The sequence below is a fragment of the Boleophthalmus pectinirostris genome, unplaced genomic scaffold (genome assembly GCF_026225935.1).
Source record: "Boleophthalmus pectinirostris isolate CB_2022bp ecotype Guang Dong unplaced genomic scaffold, ASM2622593v1 HiC_scaffold_16, whole genome shotgun sequence".
NCBI classification, from domain to species: Eukaryota; Metazoa; Chordata; class Actinopteri; order Gobiiformes; family Gobiidae; genus Boleophthalmus; species Boleophthalmus pectinirostris.
Genome location: NW_026571095.1, coordinates 21,118,255 through 21,139,776, shown reverse-complemented (window position 1 = coordinate 21,139,776; position 21,522 = coordinate 21,118,255). Strand labels below are relative to the sequence as shown.

Here is a 21,522-nt window from a genome sequence, read left to right as displayed (position 1 = left end):
CTTCATTCAAGTTGCAGAATTCATAAAAAAATTGGATCACTGGCATGTCTTTCTTAACAGATTTTAATTAAAATGAAGGATGTTTTATCTTGACAGGACAGAACTTGACTCATCGTTACTGTTTGTTTGCCTTGTGTTTTTTGTTGTGTAGTTTTGTTTGTGATGATCGTGGAGACAGGAGTGGGTTGTGGGAGGTTTTTTGTTTGTTTGTTCAGGTTTTGTTTTCTTTATATATAATTTCAAAGTTGGAAAACTAAAAATGAAGGATGTTTTTGGTAGTTTGGTAGCTTTTTTTTTTTTTTTATCCATACCTTCCACCTGGGCCTGCAGTCGGGTGGGCTGTAGCGGCCTCCCTCGGTAACATTGGGATTCTCCTTTTGCACACGCTCCATGGTCATCTGGGAACTGAACTCAATCAACAGACGACCCACTGCAAAGAGAAAACAAGAAAAAAAACATGTTTAAATTTGGATCTTAAAGAGGGAATGAATCTTAGCTGCAATCAAAGTCTGATCCAAAGCAACAACACAGGGATATCAATGTTGTTGAAAAGATGAAAGATTCTTCTGCTTATTCTGCCATATTTGATTTAAACACATTTCTTCTGTGCAGTGGAAGCTCTTCAAATCTTATATCAAATTCCATAAATCAAATCAGAAACGTACCCTCTTGGATTGACAAATTATTGGATTGACTTAAGTTTTGCTGTAGTTATACTGTGATGTTTTTGAGAGAACATTGACCTTCCTTTTCAGAGATATGATTCTTGATAAAGTGAGTTTCAAGTCATGGCATTGTTACCAGTTTATTTAGGTAACTTTTGGCTGTTCATAGTTTTTTATAATCCTCACACTCACACATACACTGTATTTGAATGTTGCCTGTTTGTGTTCTTCTGCAGTCTCCTCTCTTCCTTAGCCTCTGTGTTGTGATTATATGTGGTCATGTACAAGACAAATTCCCCTTGGGGCGATAGAGGTTTTCAATCATTCATCTTTACTGCAATGTCGCTGGTAAAATGTATGTTGTTATTCAAGGACCAAGTCACCAACAGAAAAGAATAATGTACAATATGGATAGATGCTTCACACAAAACTCCTTGCAAAACTACCACAAAAATGTGCTCCTGGCCTTCATGAAAACATTCCATTCAATCCCAAAAAGTAAAAAATATAATGTACACTGCCAAACAGGTTTGACAAAAGAATCGTCAGGAGAATTAACGATAGATTTCCGATTAATCATTAACGTTTTGATATTAAAATTATCATCATTATTAACTTTACAACATATAAACCATAACCACTATAGAGCCACATCAGTCCGTTTGACATTATGTTTAATGTTTAATGTGTTTAATGCAGTTTGACACATTTGTTTACGTTTTACAGAAACAAAACTTAAACCCACATGGCATCATTTGAATAAAATATAAAGCCCAGAAAAAAAACAGCTCTTTCCTTTTGCCCTGATGCGGTTCAGCTTCTGTCGGACTAAAGGACACGACTCAGTGGAATATGAGTGTTCTCTCTGTGACAGAGGGATGGTGATGAAGATAATGGTGAGTCTGTTCTGTGTGTGTGTGTGTCGCGTTGGAGATGGTTCATGTTTTCAGAGATCATACATGTGCAGGTTTAGTGCAGCTCTTTATTTATCTCATTTCACTGACTTTATTTATGTTGCTCACTTTATTTATTTTGGTTACTGTTGTGAGGAAAAGACTGAAAAGTGTGACGAAACTGGGACATTCAAAAAACCCGATCATAACCAGGACACTGATGTACATGTAAACACACTCATTGCATTTGAAGGCTTTATGACTGAGCAGCAGCAGCAAGTTGTACTTCCTGATAGAAAACTTAGCAGCAGCGGAGAGATATGAGAAAATAGTCCCTCGGCATGCGACGATTCATGTGATGCAAGGTTAGTTTTATTTCAAACATTATTCTATCAACAAAGACATTTACATTGACAATCTGGTGTAATAATAGATTTGCTTCAGGTGTTTTGTGGAGTGTGTAAGACTGTTTTTAGTGGCAGGCTAACTGTGGCCATTGACATGCGCTAGCCTAGCACCAGCGACCTCTGCAAATACAAGGACTGGATGGAATATCCTAAAAAGTGTCTCCACACATCTCCAACATTCTGGCTCACTAGGAAATGAGGTCCTATGTCCAAAATTCTGGACTGTCCCTTTAACCTACAAAGAGTAACGCAGGCTGTTTCGACGTGACCACCATGTGTATGAATACTCACTAGTAGTAACGCAGATGCCTCACTGAGCTCTTCAGGTACACCATAATAACACACTTAGCATCGACATGTCCTCTGTGTCGAGTGCTCTCCTCCAATCAACAGCAGGCACCCCAGTGGCAGATCAATGGCTAACAGCTTACATGTTCATAAGAGCCCTCCTCTTTATCATAGCACGCTACACAGGCTGAATGCTAATGCTGCCTCTTATACATGTGTCCCTTCGCCTACAGAGCTGAGATACTAGAGGTTGCTCTGTGTCCTTATATAATGTGCCAGATGTTTAGCTTACAGTATCATTAGCCAACTGTGGCCTTAGACAGTGTTATTAATGACTTCTTCATGGGAAAATGCTACATTTGCCGCTTTTTATGAAATTATTAAATATATATCTGCAACTGTGATGCTGTGGGTGGTCTGATAACAAACCACCCACTTTATGTCCTTTATTGAGCAGTGAATGTAGACAGATAAGAAATAATATGAAAATAGAACTTACATTCACTTACTGCACATGGAATCTACATAGATGAGACTTCATTGGAAAGTAAAAGACAAGTTTATTAAAATATGAATATGAAAACAAAGTCATGTCATAGTTTGGTTTTTTTTTTTCAATTTCTATAATAAATTAATATATTAATAATAAAAATAAAAATCATTCAAGCAACTGAACTTTTTTTTTTTTCCTTTTTTTCCATGATTTACAGGTCATAGTCTAAAAACCTAAACAAAACTATAATATTAGGCTAGTGCTCAGTCAGGCTCCTCCTTGTATTTAAGTAGCGTACAGGTTCATTTTTAATTGAATTTTCTCCTAATTGAAAATTTAAATTATAATCAAGTTGTCATTTTAAAATATTTATGGCAAAGCTCTCTGTGTCACACTAATTCAGCTCTATAGCCTGTGTAGTCTGTTCAATGAACCATGCTCATGATTCTGTTATGAAGACACATGTGTTTTAATAAAAGATACAAATGTAGTGTTTAAATATATGTTTTGTTAAAATGATGAATGGGAAGATGTATCTGAAGTTGACAGCAGTGCAATTACAGATGACCTCAGAACATCCCATTGTAATCTATACTCCGATATTACACTCATACATTATATCCACTGAGCTTGATCTCTCTATGTGAGGCACACAGCACACAGGGAATACATGAAAAAAACCCAGCCCCTGTATACCAATGCAAAATGTATATTGAAGACTATAGGGCTGGGTGATATGACAAAAATATACATTTGTTTTGTTTTCCTCATATTGATCAGAATTACTATTATTATTATTATTTTTTTGTCTTATCAAAAATTAAATTGGAACCAGCAACCCAATGGCAGCAAGTCACCTCATCTCTATTTCAAAATACATCCAAAATTATTGTACGGGTGGAAGATATTGAGTATTTATTTATTACTATTAAAAAACAAAAACAAAAAACAAAAATCCAAAATAACAACTTTTCCAACCTATGGCTCGGGAGCTACAAGTAGCTCTCCACCCTCTTCCAAGTAGCTCGGAAGGATTTCTGAATTATATGTAATGTGCTTAATACTGCACTGGCTTCCTGTGAGCTTCCGGATAGATTTTAAAGTTCTTTTATTGGTTTATAAAGCTCTTAATGGTCTTAGTCCTATTTATTTATCTGATCTGCTTTTATCATATGAGCCCTCTTGGACTCTGAAGTCCTCAGGTAGTCTTCTTTTAACTGTACCAAGAGTTCAAACTAAACTAAGTTCAATCTAACTACATACAGTCCAAAGCATGCTATAGCTCTTCTGGATTCTTAATTTCCTGCTACTGCTAAAATGATTAGCTCTCTGGTATTTTCGTTTCATGTAGGTAGCTCACCAGAGGTAAAATGTTGGAGACCGATGGTTTAAGCAAATTTTCAATAAACAATAAAAAGGCTATAAACAGCTTTGAACTAAGAATTTCTGTTTCTTTTTTTCAAAACTATGAAAAAACATGTGAAAAACCTAACCTATACTGACGGAAGTGTGAGCTGCAAGGCTGAAGGATGAAATCACAAATGCAGGAGCAGTCATGTGTTCCATAATTTCAAGTGACACTGAATCTGTTTAGGGACTGCATGTTTTCATTTTGAAGATTTGCTTTGCTTTTTCTCTACATAGAAATATATCAAATCAGTATATCACCTCCTCGCTGTCATGTCTTATACAGAGCTGATATGTGAGGTTCAACATGGGATTTGAAGCACCTTGACGAATGACACAGAAGAGAAAACAAAAAAACATCAACAACATTTGGACTTAAAACAATATATTATTTTTATTTTTCTATTTTATACGAGGTGTTCTAGGATAACGAATGGCCAAGCGATATAAGTGGGGATAAATAATGATAGTGACCACAGGAGGAGACACGGTGTCCATAAACATAAAATACTCACTCATGTTTTAAGAGGTTTGATAGACATGTCTTTTATTATGTTTGAAAGGCTGCCATTTACTGTCTGTTTGTGCATGTGACACACACTAAAATGGAGCTATCACAAAGGGAAGGCTGAATTAGACAAGAATTAGTGTAAAAGGAGAAAAAAAAAGTTAATGGTTCACTACGTAACGTTTCTAATGGAAGGTCAGTCACCTGTTTGTCTTTATGTCATTACTTTGCCCAACATGTTCCACAGTATAACATTACATGGATTTATCTAAGTGAAGACAGTGATGCCACCAAGCTATAGATGACATAGAGTTTTTGGTTGGGATATAAGGTTACATAGTACGCCTTTAAGTAAAAGTAGGCTAATTCAATATGAGATGTCCAAAGTCTATCTTAAGTAACAGTAATATGTTACTTAAGATAAACAATAATATGGGCTGCAGACATACATCTATTTTCTTGTCATCTTAAATAACTAACTTCAGAAACCATATCAGTTATATTATTGTTTCCCAAAGACTGGGTCGCAAGAGATTTTTTTGGGTCACCTTGTCATGATCTGGATGTAGGTCTGCAATATCCATATACATACATCTCTGCGCACCCCTCGCTCCTCACTTCTTGTCCGGGAACACCGCCTTGCCTAACCAATTTTCTGTGGGAAACACTAATTACTGTTTTTCCTTGTTTAAAACTTGGGTATCATTATTTGTGAACTATAAGGTACACTTAAAATCCCTTAATTTTCTCAAAAATCAGCAGTGTGCCTTATAATCCTGTGCACCTTATGTATTAATTCTGGTTGTGCTTACTGACCTTGAACTGATTTTCACATATATTCCACTGAGTCATGTTCTTCAGTCCAACAGAAGCTGACTGCATCAACACACAAGGACCGATGTGTTTTTTTTGTTTTTTTATAGCTTATAGTTCATGCAGATTAGCCATGTGGTTTTAAGTTTCATTTCTGTAAAATGTAAACAAATATGCACAAAGCTGGATTAAACACATTATTACTCAATCTATATTTGAGTCCTTCTGTAGGAAATAAAGTCTCAAGTCTCAAGTGTTGTCCATTTGTTTTGCATAATGGGCCTTATAATAAGGTGCACCTTTATGTATGAAAAAAGACAGGAGAATTCAACATTATTGATACTGCGCCTTATAATCCAGTGTGCCTTATAGTCCGAAAAATACAGTAATACTAATTGTTCAGAGAGACACGATCATTCAATCGACAATGAAATATCCTTATTGATGGTCAGCAGTGGTCACAGATTTATTTTGTGATTTACGAATATTGTCTATTCACTTGGGTCATGAAGAATTGTGACTTTTAAAATATGGGTCCTCAGAAAAAAAGTTTGGGAAACACGGAGTTAAATTATACTTTGGGTTTTCCCTAAGAGTCTGTCTGAAGAAGGGCTTGACCTGAAACATCACATTGTGGTGTCACTGAAATAAAAAACTGAGAGCTTCAAAGAACTGCACTGTGGCTCTCTTTCCTCTTTTGCACAGTTTTTGTCTTTGGACCCAGCTGTTGCAGTTTTTGTTGGATGTGCATGTCTCTATCTACTACTATTGTTTCCCTAAGAATAGACATAGATACATGACACAAATAAAGGCACTGAAAATTCAAGCTTCTCCTTTAACCTTTTATCTTGTGTGTGGCCACTATCATAGAGACACAGGAAGCAGTGCTCTGATTGGATATTGGGGTTAGCATGGCAGGACACTTTGATGATAAATACCCATAATCCTTTGCTGCAGTATAGTTGTATTGTAAAGTTATTTGTCTTGAATTGGACTTGGACAAATCAGATATTGTTGCTGCTTGTGTCCCTGAGTAAGACACTGTGGCTTCATTGCCCACTCCATCATAGCCACAGGAAGGGCATCTGGCTTAAATAAAATAAACCTGGAAAAACACTAAATGTAAAGTTATCTTACACTTATTGCAAATTTTTTAAAGGTGCACAATTTTTTTCTGATTTAGGAGCCTCTACCTGATTGTCTCCATGGGGATGTTACTTCTTTGACTGGAATGTTCCACAGTATGGTATTAAATAAATCTCCATAAACACAAGAAGTACTTCATAGTAATTTTAGTAACAAAAAAAGTTTGTAAGACACAAATAGATGATGAGGATGACGCCATCTGAGTGCTTATGAGTTTTGGACCATTTATTTCACAATGATGCTTTGCAAACAATAAAAAAGTATTTGGGACAGAAAGACACTTTGACAAACTTTACCTTGTCTCCACATTTTTCACATCTCATTTGGCGTATACCTGCATCTCCTCCCTTTCTCCATCTCAGAACGAAAAACAATTATGTCCCCTCTGATGGTTCAGGCTCTTGTGAATAATTGAGGAGAGAGTGGAGAACCAGTGGACAGTGGTGCCTTCTTTATTTTTATTTTATATTCTACGGACGATACTCAAACAATATCAAAAATCAGAAATGGCTAAATATGAAATAAATATGTTAAAAGTCTTGGTTGAGATTGAAATATTGCATAAATCATGAATAAGAAATAAAGTATAACTTAATCTAGTCCAAATCTTTTTCTTTCAAATTTGTATGCATTTTTACACACATATACATTGAGCCAACACAGAAACAGAATGGGAAACACGAGTGAGAGCTCTGTCCACAAAAACATTTTTTTTTCTATAAGTAGGGCTGGGTATCATTAAGAAGTTGCAGATACAATACATACCTCGATACATAGGCCACGATACGATACATATCTCGATACAGTGAGCTTTCAGTTCGATACAACATATTTCACATTGATTCAATACTGTTCAATAAAAAACAAAAGCTAACTCATGGATGTGATACTAAAAGTCTTTGTTAAACTGCTTCTTGTGCAAAGTTAATATGAAACACGCCCAGTTTAGATAGATAGATAGATTTATTTATTGTCATTGTATGAAATACAACAAAACTTCAGCAGAGCAGATCTGTAGCAGTAAAAATTTACAAATATACACACATCCTCACATCCATACCAATAAAAAACATTTATTAAATAAAATAAATAGATTATTGCACCGAGTCCCTTCAGGTCTTTTATCTGTGCCTGTGCCCTTTTAGCACGTCCACTGCTCGTGGATAGAAGCTGTTGCGCAGCCTGTTTGTGCGTGTGAGGGGAGTTTGAAGTCTTCCTGAGGGGAGAGTGTGGAAGAGGCAGTTCCCGGGGTGTGTGGGGTCCTGCAAAATGTTGGAGGCCCGTGTGTGGAGACGTGAAGAGTAGATGGTGTCCAGGTTCGGGAGTGAGGAGTGAGGTTTAATCATCAAAACAGTGAATATGTCAAATGTGTTGCATAGAGGAGTTTTCTTCCACTGAACAAGTATTAAAACTCTAGCGCTGTAACAAAATATTTAGTAAAATATACCAAAAAATACTCTTGGCGATATATCGATATAGCAGGTTACAATATTGATACTGTATCACCACATTAAACAATACTATGTATCAATATTTCAATATTTTTGCACACTCCTAACTGTAAGTTCAATTTTTTATCTAGATTCTGCATAATTTCATAAACACACTCCTGAGTTCAGTTTGAATCATTTTAAACAGATCAGAGTCTTGGTACTTTCTCTCTGTGATTAGTTTATTGTTAAAATTTGTTCTCACATTGGTTTCTCTCATAAAAATAAATAGCATTAAAATATCTTTTTAACAGTTCTCTGACAAGATCAAATCCAAAAGATTCAGACCTCATAAAAGAGTCGAAAGCCCCATCACTAACTTAATCTTCTTGTTTTGCTGTTTTATTTTGAATCTTCTCTTTCTGAAGACTTTTTAAATAAGCTTAATGAGCTGAAAGCCTTTTTAACAGCTTGTTGACATGAACAGATCCAAAAGATTCGGACACCATAAAAGAGCTGAAAGCCCCATCACTAACTTAATCTTCTTGTTTTGCTGTTTTATGTTGAACCTTCTCTTACTGAAGACTTTTAAAATAATTTTTTATCACAGACTGGGTTATGACAGTCTGGACTTGTTGCTCAAATGTGGCAGTGGCACAGCAGCTGTCAGTCCAGAAGACACAGTGACATGCAGCCTGTTTAAGAGCTCGTACCACACTTTAAGTACACACTGAGTCATAAGAAGAAATGGAGAAGTTATCTAATGGCAAGATGGTGTTCAAATAAATGAAGTCTTCTTGCACCTTGACAGTATCCATGTCCAAGCACGTGATTACATGGTGTGGACTTTGGATTTTTCTCCCTGCGTCTGGGTAGGCTTCCCCTGAACACTTTAGTTTCCCCCATCAACACAAACCATAGTTACAATCCTCCAGCAAAGGTGACCAAGCCTATAGCATAAGATGTGGAGACAAGTCCCTGGTATGAAGTTAGCCCCAGAAGCATTTTTTGACCACTGCACCACAGTTGTTCCTCATGCAGTTTGAGCCAGAGATAATCCATTTCACAGGACATCGTATTATTATAGTACTTTGAAAACCAGCACTCCACAATAAGACAGGTGTGACTGCCATCAAAATGTAGAGACTAGAGCCCGACCGATATATCGGTTGGCCGATATTATTGGCTGATATGGACAACTTTAGGCATATCGGCTATCGGCCGATATGCTTGCTGATAGGGGCCGATATTTCACGTGGGCATGTTATACCTCGTTATAAAGCTTAGACTCTCTACATTCTGTTCATTTAATCCAATTTACAGACAGATAAATGTCCTAATATGTGGCTCCACATCAGTATTTATCTGTGGAGTCATTTGTCTGTGTGTGTCCAGTACTGTCCCTGAACACACCACAGAGTCGCATCACTCACGTGTGTTTGTTTACACCCGCAGACACAGATCCAAACACTGAGATTATATTCTTTTTATGGACAATTGGTTTGAGTCTGGATTAAAGGACATTTATTAGTGCAGATTTGTGATGTGAGGAGGAGCCTGTATGAGCGGAGAGTGTTGGAAATATGTCGACTCTGAAGCTAGTTTTTGTCATTTGTTATGGGTTAGCTGCTGTAGCTTTTCTATTGGTCTGTTCTAAAGTGACTATATTGGCTGTATATTTGCTACTGGACCTGCACTGATATGTAAATGAGCTGTGAATAGACGTGTGAATTATGACATTTGCGCATATAATTAATTACTGCGGCGCGCACGTATTTACGGCTAAAGGCTAATAGCGCTACTTTACTAGTTATGGGTCCGTCGCGAACGAAATGACTCTTAGAACCGGCTCTTTGAAGGGAACGACGGGAGCCTGATCCTTATTGGGAGCCGTGTTTTCTCTTTTTCTCACTTTTTTTCTCTTCACACCGCGTGATTCGTGGTTTGACAGCGGCAGCGGCTCAAAACGAAACTTTGAGAAATTTGCGTGTACGTAGGATTAAAGAAAATAAAAATAAAAAAAACGAGCATATTTGACTGTAGTCTAGCATAAAATAAATAAGTCCCGGTTTAGTCCTTTTTCAGTCCTGGTTTAGACCTGGTTCAGTCCTGATTCAGTCCTGCTTGCAACAAAACAATCTGAAGAGCCACTTGGGAGCCAAAAGAACCAGCAGCTTTTAGTGAGCCGAGCCAAAAGAGCCGGTTCTCTAAAAAGAACTGGAATGCCCATCACTAGTGTCTAGAATGTGATGCAAAAATGCCATTAAGCCAACCTACTGTCTGTAAATATGATGTAAAGAGGCAGAATAACAATAAATGTTGCCTAAATAAACCCAATTTAAAATCCATCAGAGCCAAACCTAAGTTTTTTAAACAATTCAACATTTACAGTGAATTTTTACATCACTAAATATATCGGTGATTATATCGGCTATCGGCAGCGCCAACTCCCATTATATCGGTTTCATATCGGCCACAGCAAAATCCATATTGGTCGGGCTCTAGTAGAGACCTCTCACTATCTCATCAAACTCAAGTTGTACAAAGTAAAGCATTACAGACAGGTTCAAAAATGTAATTTGCAAAAATATAACTTTCAGAAAACCTCAATACAAGCTCCCACACCCACGCGATTAAATCTGACATGGACTCCATGTTGGCAGTGGTGGATTAGCAGTAATTCATGGCACAGAGTTCACTTTTGGAGTTTTTGTCACTGAAGGAAATGGCAGACAATGATTAATCTTAAAATTACTCAGATTAAACATGAGTGATCCTTATTTTAAAGAGAACAGATCGCATAGATTTTGCCTTAATTCTGCTATATCTGGACATCTGGTTTACTTTTCACCTTCTTATATCACCAAGAAAGGTCCTTGGAGATGTTTGTGAAAAACAGACTTTATTATAAAGCCCTGTACATATAACGTTTACTCATACTGACAGTTTAAATGATGGGAAATTGATAAAATACTGAAAGTATGATGTGCTCTGACTAATACGCACCTCTTGTAGCTACATAGCACGCTAAATTACTCATGACAAAATCCTTGATCATTGATCTCATCACAAAAATCACTGATTTAACTTAAGTTTGTGATTTTATTTTCTAATCAGTCACTAAACAAAATTATATATTAAAGGATGTATGGAGGATTTTTTTTTGGTTTCAAATTGTCAATGATAACATTATAGAGGTGCAGTAGCCTTGTAATTATGATGACCAAAAAATAGAGAATAAAAATTAATCAACTCTGGACGTGGTGGGGCCAGCTAAACATTTGCCAATAGATAACGACACTACCTCCTTATCTGTTAGCTGACAGGCTGTCAATCAATCTCCCTACGTTTCTAGCGTAACTGACTTGCGCGCTGCCGTTACATGGTTTATGTACGCCTGTCACGCAGTCCACAGACGCAAGACGCACAGACGCTGTTTACTCCACCAACGCAACAGTTCTTAGCGGCTTTTTTTGACCTATATCTTCCTCGCAGTTAGCACAAAGTTTGTTGCAATGGCAACAAGAATCCAGGAGCAGTTAGCCCCAAAAGAAAGTCTGTTTTTGAGGTCGCTGAAAGAAGAAGACAAGGGGAAAAGCAGCGAAGCCAAACTAAGGTGATTCTTGAAGATTCATTCCAGCGATGGTGCGACTGAAGCAGACGCAGGGTCTAAAGACTGACGCATTGGTCGCCAAATTACTCCTGGACAGGAAACTTCTGCTTATTATGAAAACGTACTTTATTTCCAAGAGCTAGACAAACGTTTTTCAGGACACGAAAGCGATATCCTATGTCTGAAAACGTAATTTTCAAGGCAAAGAAAGAGTCCGCTTGTCCGCGTGTTGTAGCTAGTTCATTCGCACGGAATCTCCGTGAACCCTTCTCTGCACCCCTTTCCTGCTCCTCTCCCCGCTCCCCGTTCCGCTCTTCCCCCTGCTCCTCACTTCTCCGGGCACGGAATCTCCGCGCACCGCTCCCCTCTCCTCTCTCCTCTCTCCTCTCCCCGCTCCACTCTTCTCCCTGCTCCTCACTTCTTGTCAGCACACGAAATGTCCGCGCACCCCCTCCCCCCGCTCCTCACTTCTCCGCCTTGCCTAACCAACACTGTAGTTAGTTGTTTACAAGCCATGTGCAGCGCACCGACTGTAAACAAACCTGTTTCTGGCGTAAGGAGGAGGAGGGAGGAGGCGTTTCTACGTAGGGAGCTGTAGGGGAGGGGGGTGGTTTCACGCATGCGCAACATTTGAAAAAGGACAAACAGTCGCTGGATTTCTCGTTCCTTGGAAAATCCTCTATACAACCTTTAACAGTGTTAAACAAAAAGCATTTGGGATAATTTCTCTTCAATCTACTCTCTCGCTGCCTCATTAATAGACTATTTAATGCTAATCAACAATACACAAAGTTCCAGTTTTTGAACCGATATGAGACTATGGTTTAATCATTCAAATTAAACCAAATAAAGAAAAAAAAGATGAATGTAAAAAGTAGGGGTGTCAAATTATCGCGTTAATTGCGATTAATTAATTACAGTCATATTTAGCGCGTTATGTTTTTTAATCGCGTTAATCTCATTTTTTATCTCTAACTTTACTGTTTCTGTATGCGAGTTGCTTTATTATAAAACCTGTTTTTATGTGTTGTTGGGACAACAACAACACACACACACACAAAAAAAACACATTTATAAATTTTTTTTATTTCGGTAATTCCACTCATTGCCGGAAACCCACATAAAACGCGCGCAGTAAGAGCGACGTAAACATCATGTTCACGTTTGCGGCGTCAGTCGCACAATGGACGAGGTGGAAGAGTCAGTAGAACAGAGGCAGCAGTGCACAGGTAAAAACACATTCGTGTCTTGGAAATTATTCTCCCGGCGTGAAATATAAAAGAAAATAACAAATATAAAATCGCCTACAACTTAAATGTCACTGGTGAAAACAACCTGCATAGGCTCATGATGTCTGCACTACTGTCCTATAGTGACCTGCCACATGAGGGGACACGCACACAAACACACACAAACACAAACAAACACACACCTTCATCAACGTCATTAACCTGAGAACGCGCGGACCACGTTTCCTTCCGTAGACACTGCGCGGACACCGACGTGCTCCCGTGCGCCGCGTGTGGATCGTGTTTTCTCGCGTACGCTGCGTAAACCGCGCTTCCTCCTGTGCGCCTCTAACCCAGAACTAACAACAAGACTAAAACCAGGACTAATCCAGTCCAGGACTAAACCAGGACTAAACCAGAACTAAAACCAGAACTAAAAACCAGGTCTAAACCAGGTCTAAACCAGGTCTAAACCAGGACTAAAACAAGGACTAAAACCAGTGATCTCATATATAAAGTATTTCTCTATCAATAATATTTTTAATATGGTTAAGGAAAGACTGGACTTTTTATTGTCTTTAAATAGACAAAAGTTATTATGTTCAGATTTCCTCGTCTTTGCTACTTTACAGCAAACAGTTTCTTATTCATTGAGACTTGGGCTCAACAACCAATTTGGAGAGATTTGTTAAACAATAAATGACTTTATAAAGTCACTTTTTTTTGTTCTATATCAGTCTTTGGATCTGCCACAATAATGTAATAATGAATTTAAATGAAAATACCTCAAATTGAAGGCTTTTCTCAGCAATTTTTAGGTGAGATTAAAATGAGATTAATTAGATTAATTAATTACAGATCATAATTAATTAATCTCTCAATTTTTTTTATCGCATGACAGCACTAGTAAAAAGACATTCATAGCTTAATAAATGTTCAGTTTGATTAATGTTAGTTACTAGCCCATTTAGCTGCAAAAATCCACTACCTTTGATAATGTTTTTATCCCAGTGCGCAACAATGATCCACAATCTCTAAAACTCTGATAAAGTTTGTTTGAGGACCATGCATGGCCCGCAGCTTTAGCTTCTAAGGGAGTTCTCAGCCACGACCACCCACCAATACTGGATTTGGAGGTGCATGCTGGGACTGTATGACGACAACTGCAGGAGCTCTATAGGTTGATATTGCTGCTTTGAGGATAAATACCCATAATTCTTTGCTTAACTATACTTGCTTTGTAAAGTGTTTTGTCTTGAATTGGACTTTTGAGTCAAGCCAAGTCCCTGGTTAAGACACGGTAGCTTTGTTGCCCACTCCATGCCTAACTCTGCAGGAAGGCCATCTATCCTAAAAAAAAAAGGCAAAATACTGAATATAAAGTTATTTTACACTTATGACAAATGTTAAAAATTTTCTGATAGAGGATCCATCATTTGCTTGTCTCCATGGAGATGTTAGACAACAAGTTCAGAAATAGAAAAACAAATCATACTGTATAACTTTCAGAAAACTTCAGTGCAAAGCTACTGAATTGGTTGAAATTGCTGCAATAACTTGAATGTCACAGAGTACAAAAAAATAATTATGAGAGAACAGAGGAGACTGAAAATACGTCTAGCAAAGTCTGTTGGCTTTCGACCTCGCTACAAGAGAAGTGCTGTTTTTATTTGAAATCATGGAAAAAAAGGTGCAAGAGACGAAATGAAATCAACCACAACAAACAAGACAAGCTAATAACAGGAGCACTCTCTCAACCCTGGTACTGAGCCTCATTAGATTATTACAAAGCCAGCCAGTGTATGCATGCTGTAAACAAAACAATACAGCTGATTTTCTGCTTTTTCTGAGGTTTTCCTTTCATTTAAAATTGTTGTGTAATGCAGAACAAAAGCATATCTTGGTGTTGTGTAGCCTTGCTGAAGCATGTTCTTGGCCTGGAGTGTGCAAAAACAGTAATTAAAAGTAGTTTTATTTGTTTTTTGGTGGAACACTACAATCTAAGATCTGAGACTGAGATTTGAAGTGTAATGAGACTGGAGTTTATGACAGAAGTGAAGCTTTGATCATAAAATGAAGAGAGCCATTGTTGTACTGTTGCTGCACTGGAAAATCTATACAGGTGATCAAGTCCATTGTGTTGATGTTTTGCACGCACATATTAAACTCCTTTGTTGAAGCTAACGTTTGCATTGTGTAGATAAGAATCAGCAAGTAAAGAAAAAGCAGGCAAATATTAGTATGCATAGTGGTAGTGTTGTCACAAGATCAACATTTCTATTCTGTTCTATTCTAATAGGAACAGACTCAATACCTTATACTGATTTTCATATCACAGAGATGATAAAAAACATGAATAACACTAAAAACTTGTTGGTACAATAGAATGTAATAATAATCAAAGCTCTATACTTGCTAGCTCGATGAAGGGATCCACATTTTTTTTGTCTTTTGTTGTTGTTTAGAACTACTGTGGCAATAGTGTATGGAGCTCAACAGAGACTGCCCTCCCCCTAGTTCCAGAAGTAAATTTCTCATTTGCTTTGTAAATAAGAATTTCTGAAAAAAAAAGAAGAAGAAGAAAAAAAAAGGCGCTCGGCGTTCGATGTGACATGTCAATCAGGGGCTATTCTCCAGTGACACAGCAACGTCATTATCCAAAAGAAGGAGATGGGAGCCAAAGATGAGACCAAAATCGGAATGATCAGACCAAACTCTAAACGCCTGAATGAGGGCTGGGTATCATTAAGAATTTGTCGATACGATACATACCTTGATACAGTGCACTTTTGATTCGATATGATATATTTCAAAATGATTCGATACGATTCAAATAAAATAAAATACTAACTCATGGTTGTGATACTAAAAGTCTTTGTTAAACCACTTCTTAAGCAAAGTTCATATGAAACACAAACATTTTAATCATCAAAACAGTGATAAAGTCAAATGTGTCACATAAATGACTACAAAACTGTAGCACTGTAACAAAATAATTTAGTAAAACATACCAAAAATACTCTTGGCGATATATCGATATAGCAGCCCACGATATCGATACTGTATCATTACATTAAACAATACAATATACCAATATTTCAATAGTTTTGCACACCCCTACACTGAAATATGTCATGGACCCAGACATGGTGGCACAAGCCAGTCTCCGCAGTTGATGTGTTTATTTAATAAATACACTAAAGCCACTCTCTCAACCTGCTCTGACATCGTTCACAAAGAGACACGGGAAAACAAGACACTCGCAGATCGCAACAGATGACGTGGACGTTGGAGGACTCTGCTCTCAAATGCAAAGACGTCCAACTAGAGGCATCCAACATCTTTTCCGATGCTTTATAATGTTGTTTCCATATCACAAACATGCGCCACACCCTGTTCTACTTTGTAATGTCATGTGGTATTACAAGCGCTCTACTGTGTTTTTAAACTCCACACACTTTCAATAGAATCATTTGCATAATTTCAGCCCAGAAATTGCCCTTTACTGCTGAGCAAAAGGTAAAAGGGAGCTGTTAACTTGAAAACTACCATTGCATGACTTCACAGAGCATTTTGAGCTTTGGAGATGTAGACAAACAAACAATAAAGAATTACTTAAACATTTGTGAATGAAACAAAACACAGCACAGCTCCGGGTACGTTATGGTATAATATGGTTTAAAGCTCACAAGAGTCCATTTTGCATAATATAGAACCTTTAAAGTGCAATAGATTACAAAAAAAATATGTAACTTTGAATGTTTGAAATCAAAACTTTACACACGAGAAAAACAATGCTGATGATCTCATTACCCAAACAAGCAAAGCAAAGAGCACTTGATGGCTCCTCTCCATGTGCGCGGTATGTCGGCTGCTATGGCTGTGTATTGGGAGAGGAGAGGGGGTTATAAAGGACCAGATGGAGGAAGCTACAGTTTGGGCTGGCACCAGAAAGTGAAACAAAGGCGAAACCATCAGGAAGAATAAAAAGGCTGAGACAACAAGAGTCCAATACTAGCGGAGCGGTACCTGCTGTTGCATGCTGGGAAACGGTTTGATAAAGACAAGAGAGAGAAAGAGGAGAAGAGAAGTAAAAGTGACAATAGGAAAGAGAGAGGGAGAGAGATGTGATAAGTAACAATAGTAGTGAATGGTTGAATACCCTGGGTTGCTTTTGGTATAGCAAGAATTGAATTGAATTGAAATACAATGTTATCTTCCCAACAAGCACAGGAAATTTAATAGTTGTTGGACTCAAAAACTTGTATAGGTATTTATATCACATTGTTGCTATGGGCATCATGTGGCAGAGTGGTTAGCAGTGGTCCTTAGGTCATTAGGGCTCCTCCCATTGCTGAAAAACATGTATTAAGTAAAATGGCTGGAGTGAAAGTGCTTTTGAGAGTCATCCTTGCTAATTGGCCATTGGAGAAAGTACAAGGACCCATAATTGGTGGGACTGGCTCATGCTAACAAATAAGCAGATAAAGAATAAAACAGTGCAATATGGTAAATAAAAAGTAAAAAATAAAAATACTAAAATGCTAATTGATATAAAAGTAAAATTGAAACTAGACTCGTTCAATATTTCAATATAAAAAAAAAACAAAAAAAAAACAAACACACATTAATATGACCAAATCTGACCTTTACTGAATCGTTTAAGCATGGTCTTGATCTGGACTACTAAACTACCTAGTATTACTATTAAATAGGCAGTTATTTTGAGTTGAAAATGCTATTATTGTTTAAAAAGACCATACAACAATGTCCTCAGATCTATGTTATAATGCAATTTCCTCATTAAAAAACAAAAACAAAAAAACAAAAACAGAACATAGCTGCAGTTGTGTTTGTTTCATTCACACGTTTAACACACAAACTTTGCATATTAAGTATTTCTGTCAAACTAAAAACACTCTGTTCCACCTTGTGAGGTAAAAAGTAGCTGTTAACTTGAAAACTAATGTGTCATGACATCACAAAGTGGAACAGAGCACTCTGATCTTCAAAGATGTAGGCAAACTAATAATAAAGGGTTACTTAAACAAATGTGTGAATGAAACAAAACACAACTCCAGGTCTGTTTTTGAAGAGATAACAACACCCTACCACAACTTTGCATAATATAAGACCTTTAAAACTAGTGTTTGAAAACAAACCAACACTCGTATTTGATTGTAATTGAACTTTTTTATAATGAAAGCCGATGAAGACAATTGAGTTAGTCTTAATCCATCATCATCCTGTTAATCTGGAGTGACCATATTTGGAGTAATCCAGGGACAGCATGTGCACAGTCTGCCAGCAGTGCTTTATTACACTGGTCCATTTGGCTTGCTTGAGCTGCCATGGTCTATTACATGTTATGAATAGTGGCACTGGCCTCATGATGGGCACATGAGCAGCTCCATGTGACTGTGTGACTGTGTGTGGACTCATCTCATTAAACTCATATCACATAGAGACCAGTGGACAAGCCAGAATACAAGTCATGGCTCTGTCACTGGCTGTTAGGACAAGGAACTAAAAATAAGAATTGGGAAAAATAAATAAGGGGTACCAAGTCTATCAAAAGTGCACTGTTACTTTTAATGGTACTCAGTTTAAACACAGAATTATATAGTGTACCACGATGATAATACAAACATTTTTATTTAATATTCAAGAAAGTTTCATTTCTGTTTTAGTATCAATATGAGCTGAAACAAATATCTAGTTTTGATTGTAGTTCAGCATCTGATTTTTGATATTCTAATAATACTTTATAGTGCACATTACTAGTTTGAAAAGTCTCTCAAACACAACAATTGAACACTATGAGCACCACCAATCACTCACTCACGCAACCGTCAGCCTTTGGATTATATACAACAGACTCAGAGTCCAAATTGTACATACAAGGATATACACTTACAATAAACCCACCAGCACACACACGCACGCACGCACACACACACACACACACACACACACACACGCCCACACATATAAAAAAAAACCTACAGTGATGTAAGGTCTAATAGAAAATCCATATAGCTGGCTCTTCCAACATTTCCAGATGTCAGAATAATATTGGGTGTCACTTTCATTAATATCAGTCAAGCACATTATAATTCCATTTCTTGATTCATTTAACCTACACATACAAGAGGTTCCTCATTAGAGGCTGGAACGTGGGAATATTTACAATCACAAACAAAGCACTAGCACTTTCCCACCTTGGAGTCTTTAGCAGTATTCTGAGAGCATCATTAGATGCCACCTTGATTTTATTCACCTTTTGCTTTGCTGTGTTAGAGTGGACTGTACAGTCTAACCTTTGCAGTGGAGACTACAGACTACTACTAACAATGACTTCTATAAACAATGTAATGATAAAACTTACAGAAGTAAAAGTAAAATTATGATTCAAGCAAATACTACTTGAATGAAATGAAATAAACTAAACTACTAAAAATGAGTTTGAATGAATTAAGGGCAGTTTGAATAACAATTTCTCCATGAAAAAGACGCAAAAACTAAAAACTTTGCCACTAGTATGTTGAACAAATAACATGCTATGTCGTAGAATTTACTTACAACCTACAGTTAGAAACAATCACGAGGAAACAGCCTATACTAGCCACAGAGCAAACATGAAGGGTGAGTGTGATAAAAGCCTCCTCCTCCACCTCACCTGTCCGTAGGTTAAGGTTAATCTTAATCTCTGCAATGCTGTGGAAAAACTGGACCAAAGCAGTGGTCCGGAAATATGACCCCACCTCTCTGGGGACTTTAATAATGTGCCCTGTCTTTATCCCAGTTAACACCTCACCTTCAGAGTGCTGCCAGGGCAACGGCTTAAGGTGAGGGCTAGTTTTAGTGCCATCCACAAACATAGCAAAGGGTGCCTATTTTTATGCAAGAACATGTGTATTCTTGCAGGTGCAAGTAGTGGTTTGGCATGGAAATAGCATACTATAAAAATTTGTTAGTTTCATTGAGATAGCCTATAGTAGAATAACACAAGAATACATTGATTAACACATGTATCACAGTTAATAGTTTCTGTCACATGATGTTTTCTGTATCTCAAATTTTGATTTTGTTCATTTGAAAATCCTTGTTATGGCTTGACTCAGGGCTTACAAGTTGCAATTCTGTATTGTGTGTCTGAACAAGCAAAGCAGTTGAATTTTTCATCCCACTATCAAAGACATCTCAGGGGGCTTTGAAAACCTTTCTATTGTGCAACACAGAGAAACACTTTGAGTTTGATTGATATGAGGACATTAATCAGTGTACAAAAACACTCCAGGCCCTATCTTGCCACCGGTCTTTACAAGAGCGCTAGTATTAACAAGGAGGCATGTCCAGAATGAGCTGTACTTGGCCGCTGGGGGCTGAAGTGGGATGGTATAGGTATATAGTGATGGCATCTGAACCAATCTGACCACTATGGCATTTAAAATCACTGTCACCATGGGATATGTCTGCAGTCTTGTTTAGGAAAAAGGGGAAAAAATTAAAAAAAATTATATACAAAAGATATCTTCGGAGCCCCACGATTTAAGTACGCATCAGTAGAGGCACCAGGATTATAGAATATTGGATGGGCCATCACAGAACTGGCTGGGCTTGTGTTGCATGCGCACTTAAACCCTTCTCAAATATGCGAACCCCTGTAGGCCCGTGCAGGCACACTCACGTCAACCATACTTTTCCTTGCGTACCGCCATTCTTTTGCCTTCCATTACGCAGCAGACCAATGTCTTTCATGTGAGCTCTCCATCCAACATCTCCTCTGTCCCCCTGGTCGCACCTGCTCCAGGCAGACAGTCCATTACTGCATGTCCCAAAAAGGTCAGCAAATTATGGTATACGTTTATGGTATATAAATGTTTCTGATTTTACCGCTTTGTGCTCACGGACATGGATTAAACCATTAACACACAGGGAGGGTGAATGCACTACCTGCGCTTAAAGAGGAGGTGAGCAGTACTCTGCAGACAGGGTAAGAAAATACACTTTAGGATAGTGCTGTAAACAGCCTTATGTGAATGAACAGCTTTTGTACAGATCACTATCAAACCAAACCTGAGCCCAAAGAGGGAGCAGGTGCGGGGCTGTGCATGAACATGAGAATGTTATGCATTTATCATATATTTAAAAATAAAACAAGAGTTTTTATGCTTTGAATATGTTGCACATAATGTTTTTCAGTGGACTAGTTTGATTTTTATTTTTATGATTGTGGCAATGCACTGAACATGCCATGCGACGCTACGCCCTCAGTCTGCTCCACTCCACCTGATATTTAGACATGGCACACCACTAGTTTAGAGCTTCATGCCCCACGCCTGCACTTGCACTAAAACCAGAGGCAAGCTACAACCCTACATGTGTTAAAAAACAAAACAAAAAAAAAACAACTAAAGACTTGCAGAAGATTTCTCACTGACTAAATTCTGACATTTGTGAAGACTGGTTAGACATTCATGTGTGTACAAGCCTGCAGTGTAGTACTAATACACAAATACACACTTCTGTTGGGGAGAATCACTGTCACTCTTCTGGTCTCTTGATCTTGGATTTGCTTTAATCTTCATTCTTTCCTGTCCGCTCTCAGTCCCTCTAGTCTGCCCATC

General features: G+C 37.7%; 1 protein-coding gene across 1 annotated transcript in view; it reads right to left on the bottom strand.

Moving 5' to 3' along the window:
* Positions 1 to 21,522, bottom strand: part of b4galt2 (UDP-Gal:betaGlcNAc beta 1,4- galactosyltransferase, polypeptide 2) — a 168,628-nt gene that overhangs the window by 101,309 nt on the left and 45,797 nt on the right. Inside the window, exon 2 of the mRNA XM_020929217.2 lies at positions 312 to 430. Coding sequence (XP_020784876.1) covers positions 312 to 430 — 119 coding nt within the window. The remainder of the gene's footprint in view (positions 1 to 311; positions 431 to 21,522) is intronic.